The 6,779-nt window shown below is 41.9% G+C and overlaps 1 protein-coding gene across 2 annotated transcripts in view; it reads right to left on the reverse strand.

The window, feature by feature from the left end:
• Positions 1–1,066: 1,066 nt before the first annotated feature.
• Positions 1,067–6,779, reverse strand: part of Uba5 (ubiquitin like modifier activating enzyme 5) — a 17,346-nt gene continuing 11,633 nt past the window's right edge. The window contains exons 9-12 of one of the 2 annotated variants that reach the window (XM_005368458.2): positions 4,758–4,893; positions 4,432–4,510; positions 4,141–4,247; positions 1,067–2,692 (exon numbers count right to left, since the gene is read on the reverse strand). In XM_005368458.2, the coding sequence (XP_005368515.1) occupies positions 2,609–2,692; positions 4,141–4,247; positions 4,432–4,510; positions 4,758–4,893 (406 nt within the window). In that variant the 3' untranslated portion in view covers positions 1,067–2,608. The remainder of the gene's footprint in view (positions 2,693–4,140; positions 4,248–4,431; positions 4,511–4,757; positions 4,894–6,779) is intronic. The other variant, XM_026789941.1, reaches the window with a different exon arrangement.

A 6,779-nucleotide genomic window follows, 5' to 3' on the forward strand; every position in this document is an offset into this window, starting at 1 on the left:
AGATTACACTAACATAGACGTAAGTCTCAGATCATGTTCACACTAACATATCCGACTCAATTACACTAACATAGATGTGAGTCTCAGATCATGTCATTAACATACACCCCACAGCAATGGTAATTTTCAGACCAGTCCCTCATAAACAATTGGTAGGAACCAAGTTTTGCTATAACTTATCCTCAGTACTTTACAGAAAGGGAAACAGGAAAAGCGAAACTGTGATCTGAAGCAATCAAAGCTTCTCTGACATAGTCTCAGAGCTACTGCCTTTTCCTTTTGGCTCACATGTGTGGGCGTCAGCGAGCATTTTCATGAGAAAAAATACAAACACCTGAGCAGAACCACAGATTGCCATTCTACTAACAACAAGAAACAAAGTGATGAACGGCTTTACTACGTCTAGACTCTGGGTGTTAAGAAGATATTGGGACTGCTCGCCTTTCTCATTAGGATTCAGAGTATTTACAAATCTGGCCAAACCTCTGTGGTAATTGACAACTCAAGTGTGTTAATTCTCATCCACTGCCTGCTACCCCTTAAGTCTCTGTGGCTACAGACTGTGGGGTGAGCCTTATGGGATCAATTGGTGCTACCTACTGCTGTATTTTATTTTTACTTATTTTTGAGATGATAATCCAGCAGTTTCTAATGAAAGATATTAGCAAAGTGAGACATGTTAGAATCTGGTACAGCCTAAGAAACCAGAAAGAGCAGATCTGTAGAAGACGGTGGATCCTATGCTATGTATTGTGCCTTAACCAAACCTGAAAGTTAAACAATTTCAAGTTAACCTTAGAGAATTCATGGACCACTTTTTCTAAATATTCTGAAAATAAATTTCATTTTAAAAATTTAAAACATGTCTAGTGATTTGAAAAGTTATTCTCCAATCTAATATGCTAAGTTCTGTGAAAATATTTATAAAAATTTACCAAGGTAATATAAATGTTAAGTTTCAAAGTTAGGCATACTCTCTTCCTGACTTCATAATAAACATGAAAAAAATCACATTTAATCCTAGAATCTCAAAGTTAGTACATTAAACTGATGCCTAGACTTGGTCTTTACAACTTTATTTTAGAAATAAGGAATGATACTTTTAACTTTTGTTAACATTTCTCAATACACACAATTTAGACATTTACAGATTCAATTATCTTCAAGGTAAAAATCATCAATGATTTACATCAGTCATCAGTTTACAATTTAAGTGGTCACAGTTGGAAATGGAACCCCTTCCAGGGAACAAATACTTGTCATTCATTACAAAGGCAATTTCGAGTTCATTTTGCCCACTACTCAGAACAAGCCTTGCTGACATCTCACTATTTAGGGAATCAAGTTGAAGTGTTCAGGAGCAGCCTATATGATATATACAGTCCCTTTGATGTACAGTCCCTATGATGTACACAGTGTCTATGATGTAGTCTCTATGATATACACAGCCTAATGATGTAGTCTTTATGATGTACAGCCTCTATGATAGTCTCTATGATGTACACAGTCTCTTGATGTAGTCTCTATGATGTACAGTCTCTATGATGCAGTCTCTATGATGCAGTCTCTGATGCACACAGTCTCTATGATGCATAGTCTCTATGATGTACACAGTCTCTATGATGTACAGTCTCTATGATGTAGTCTTTGATGTACACAGACTAAATGATATAGTCTCTATGGTGTACAGTTTCTATGATGCAGTCTCTGATGCACAGTCTCTATGATGCACACTGTTTCAATGATGTAGTCTCTATGATGTAGTCTCTTTAATGTACACAGACCAAATGATGTAGTCTCTATGATGCACACACAGTCTCTATGATGCACACAGTCTCTATGATGCACACACAGTCTCTATGATGCACACAGTCTCTATGATGCACACAGTCTCTATGATGCACACACAGTCTCTATGATGCACACAGTCTATATGATGTACACAGTCTATATGATGTATGGCACTTGTGCCTGTTATTCAGTAACATGGTGGCTCCAGGCATTTCTGTTCCAGAAGGCAATACCTTTTGGTCTGTGAAAATTAGAATACAATTGATGTTTTTTCTTGAACGTACTTGTCTGTCCACAAAGACAGCTTGCATTTATCTGTGCTTTGACTTAAATATTTAACTCATAGGTTCACACACTGCCAAAGAAGAAGACATATCTCACTGAGAAACATCTGAAGGGACGTTTTATTCTATAGGCTGACTGTGTGAAGTCACTCCTGGTCATATCAGTAGTAGTGGGTAACTGGTAGGAAGCTATTCAGACACTCAAGACACTTGCTGGCCACAGCCGCCAGGCTAAACATCCCAACCTCCATCTGCACTACTTACAGTCCAGGGCCTCAGTACATAGACAAGGAATTAATTACTGTAAAGGAAATTATGGAATGGGATTAGCCTCTCCTCTCCTTTCTGTGGGAGCATTACCAATTCAGCTGTAGAGGGAAGCAAGAAGCAACCACTAGTGTTCCATACAGCATGATAACTCAGTAAAGATCCACATGCCAGTTAAGGCGGCCCTAAGTTTTATTAGTTTTAATTATTTTAATACCAAGGGGATAAAATAAGTACAGAAAATAAACCAAATGCTAGCCCATGATCTACATGTTCTTCATCTTGGCCATGAGATCTTCCAAGCTTTCACCAGAATCTTCCACTGTTACCTCAGAAACAGAATCCTCTTGCTGTCAACAAAAGGGGGAAATGCAATGAAAACAGAACCATACAAAACTGTGTGTCCTTAACAGTTTGCTTTACCCATGCTCAATATGTTTAAAAAGCTTATTTTCTCTGACAAATACATTTTGAAATATTTAGGGAAAATGCAGTTCTTTATATTCCTCACCAAAATTTTGTTCAGGAGGCAGCAATTTCAATATTCTTGACATTTCTACTGAGCACATTTTTAATATAAAATTACTGTTATATATAGTAGACCATAGTTATGGTACATGTATATACTGTGTGATGTTTGCCAGGATAACCATTTCTTTGTAATGAGAACATTCAAAAATCACTCCTTCTACCTAACATACAACAGTGACTACCTGCAGCTACCCTTCTGGACAGGCACCAGAGCTTAATGTTCCTAGAAAGCTGTAACCTACAAGCTGCTGGCCAGCCTTCCTCCCTCCTCCCCTACTCACCAGAAGCACTACTCCACTCTCGACTTCTGTAACACACGAGTGAGATCATGTGTCCGTCCATCTGTGCCACTCTTATTTTACTTAGTTACGTCTAGTTCCATCTGTCTTTTTCTCAAGTGACAGGTTGCCCATTCTCTTATGGCTCAATAGTGTTCCATTGTGTGTGTGTATATCTTTTATTCATCGGTGGGCATTTTGGCTATATATACTTTTGATACATACCGCCCATGAGATCACTGGCTCACATACATCACATATATGGTAATTCTTTTAATTTTTTGAGGAGCCTCCACCATTCTGTTTTCCAAACCAAAGGCACTGCTTTCCATTCCTGATGGCAGTGCACTGCTACATCCCCGGCTCCCTCTGTGCACATCCTTGCCAGCACTGACCTTTCCCCTTGAAGTGGCATGCACCTCACTGTTTTCATCTGCGTGCCCTGATGATTAATAATGTTCAGCAACTTTTCAGTAACGACTGCCTAGCTGTCTATCTTTTGCCTGGTGAGCCCAGGCCCTGCTCTGTCTGTATTTCTGTAGGTTTACTTGTGTGCCTGCTCTCTTTCTCGCCTCCCTATCCATGACCTCTGCCTCCAGGTCTTATTACACACCCAGGTGCATCTCCAACTGCAAACCGTTGCCTGCTGCAGCCGCTTACGTGCAGGGCCACAGGCGCTCACTGTCACCCTTTTCCAAAGGAATTTTCCATGGATTTGTGGCTAAAATTATCAGGATGTGAAAGTAATATTTTAATTTAAACTAAATCTATTATATTGGATACATCCGTGGATTTTTCAAAGACTCTACTTTCTCAGTTTCCAATGAGCTGTGCCTGTCTCCTTGGCGACAAGAGTACTTCTCAGCACCTCAAGGCTGACTGCATCAATATCTAGAAAGGAAACACCTCAATAGCCTTCCGATGTAAGATGAAGCTGAAGGAAGATACGTATTTTCTCTTCTCTGATATTTACATATCAGGGTAAATACCTTCTTTGGGACTGTGTAGGCCACTGTGATTCCTTCAGGTAAGGTGGGAATGGGACCTGAAGAGTTCTTCAGTTCCTCTTCTGAAACCTCCGACACCAGCTCAATACCTGGAGGATTAAATGTGACCTGTGCTCATTCTCAAGAAACTCTAAGAATCACTTATATCTCTGTATACTCTTACAACCCCCCCCCACCCCGTCCCTGCAGAAAACAGTCTAAGAATTATCTGAAATTTTGTGAAGTCTTATTCTCCCTCCCAGCAGAGTGAGGCCGGGGCACGAAGGCTCCTACCCCACTCGTTGTCTTCGTGGACTATCTCCTCCTCCTCCTGGGGTACAGCCTCCTGTGTGGGCAGGGCCGCGGCCTTCTTCTGTAGAAAACAAACAGCACCAAACATCGGGATTTCTTCTCAGTTCTCTGCAGCAGCACTCCACAAGAATTCATTTTTACCTTACCGAAAGCAAGAATGGGTGTTGTTCTGAAGTATGAGAAATTAACTATAAAACTATAAAAATCCAGAACCATTTATATTATATTGCGAATCTGTTTCTTTTCAAAGTTACTGGCCTTGCAATGTGATCCTCAGACTTCCTAACCAATCAATTGGTTGTGTATACCTTGTATTCTTCTTGTTGCTTCCTGCAGTTTCTGTCATCACACTGAGGGTTTGGCTTCATGGACATGGTAGGGAAAAAATCCTGCATTGCATTGTATCCAAGGTAAAAACTGACAGTGCCAAAATTTAACAGAAACCTGGAAAAGAAAATCTAATTAGCGAGGCATGGTGGGGCATACCCTTAATCCCAGCATTTGAGAGGGAGAAGCAGGCAGGTCTCTGTGAGTTCCAGGCCAGCCCGGGGTATATAGTGAAACCACATCTTAAAACACAAAAGAAAAAAGAAAATCAAATTATACTTAATAAAGAAAAAAAAGTACTAGAAGTCAGTGAATTTCTACAAAACACTTTGGAGTAGATAACGAGTTTTCTAACAAACAACCTAGGAAACAGCAACTTTCTCCACCTTATTTATAAAACTCGGCTCACAGTGGCTGTTGGAGTGATTGCGGAATGAAGAAGGAAAGGCAAGGGTACTACTTCCCATCACGGATAATGAGCTATTATCTTTGAGCCTCTAAAGATAAACTGCTGGTGAGTAAAGTATGGCAGCTAAACCACAGAGCAGCACACGGATCTCAGGGAGACTGCAGCATGAGAGATGTGTTTTTAAACCTGAGCTATCGGAGCTTGGGAGATGATGGTCCAGTGGATAAAGGACTTGCTATGGAAGCCTGGGAGTCCGGGTCTGGGTCCCCAGCAGCCAATAAGAAGGCAGCCATGGCACCATGAGCTTGTAATCCCAGACTGAGATGGGGAGGGGTGGAGACAGGCAGATCTCAGGGCTTTGCTGTACACCCAGTGTAGCCAAAATGCTGAGTCCTAGATCAGTAAGATACCCTGTCTCAGAAATAACATGGAACACACCTTCAGTGCAAGGCATAAAGAATGAAGCTGGAAGTGAGCTGAGCCTCTTCCCATTGGCTAGCTTTTGTAGTGCCAGAAGGTGCTCTACAGGCCCCTGTGGAAGAAAAGGCACCAATTGCCTTACCTAGTTGCAATCTCTACATTCAATAATACTACCCTCCCAGGCAAGATGGGCCCACGGGTGAGGTGATGGCACTGCTGTTGGCAGAGGTGTGGGTGAGAACCACCCCTTCACTGACTGGATTTGAGGCCTGCTCCACAAAAAGGAATTCAAACCTACTACCATAAATGCAGTCAGAAACCTGTGGTTAAAGTCTTAGGCCCTATGGGCAGATTACTACTGCTGTTTAGGCAGCCTAGGCAGCAGACTGTCTTCTAAGTATTTAAGCTTATACCCATAGACAGATGCTCCCCAACCTTCCTGGGAAAAGCCTCTCTGCAATGAACAGCATTGAATACAGACACAGGGCTGGTCATGGTTCTGAGGATAAGTGAAGGCTGATTGCTCAGTCCTCAGTAGGCCATTTATACCACTCCATACTGCTCAGGGAACACTGCAGGAGATAGGCAGAAGGGCTGAAAATACTGTCTGCTGGGCAGGGCACCCATAGCAGCTATGGCTGTTTGCAATGGGTCTACACAATACCAACAGTCAGTCATGGGCCAGGAAGGGCTGATGGGCCTATCCCTCTTTCCTGCTGAACTGCTGTCTACGGGTGGGTTCTGAGGAAGGGTAGTCGTTGTCTTCAGCTGTTCCCACTGAGTGCCCACCAGGCACCAGCAGACGTTCCAAACCCATGGCTGTACAGACCCTGGCTAAGTAACAACAAAGCCATGGATGTGAGGAGATGTGCAGGGGTGACAGTGGAGAAGGAGAACAGAGAAAACGGAGACGAGGTTACAGCAATCAGACTGCACTTCATACATGCATGAGACGGTCATCAATGAGGTCAGTAAAAGTCATTTTAAAGGTAAAGAAATAGAGGAAGACACAACAGTGCCCTCTGGCCTTCACACACGAATGCACAAAAAAGCATACTTCATACACATGTGCACACATGCATAGCCCCCTGCACACACAGACAAAAATCTGTGTCATACTAAATCTAATTTTAAAAACTGGTATTACTATCAACTATGCAATTTTTTTTTTTTG

This window comes from Microtus ochrogaster, unplaced genomic scaffold (assembly GCF_000317375.1).
Source record: "Microtus ochrogaster isolate Prairie Vole_2 unplaced genomic scaffold, MicOch1.0 UNK33, whole genome shotgun sequence".
Lineage (NCBI taxonomy): Eukaryota > Metazoa > Chordata > Mammalia > Rodentia > Cricetidae > Microtus > Microtus ochrogaster.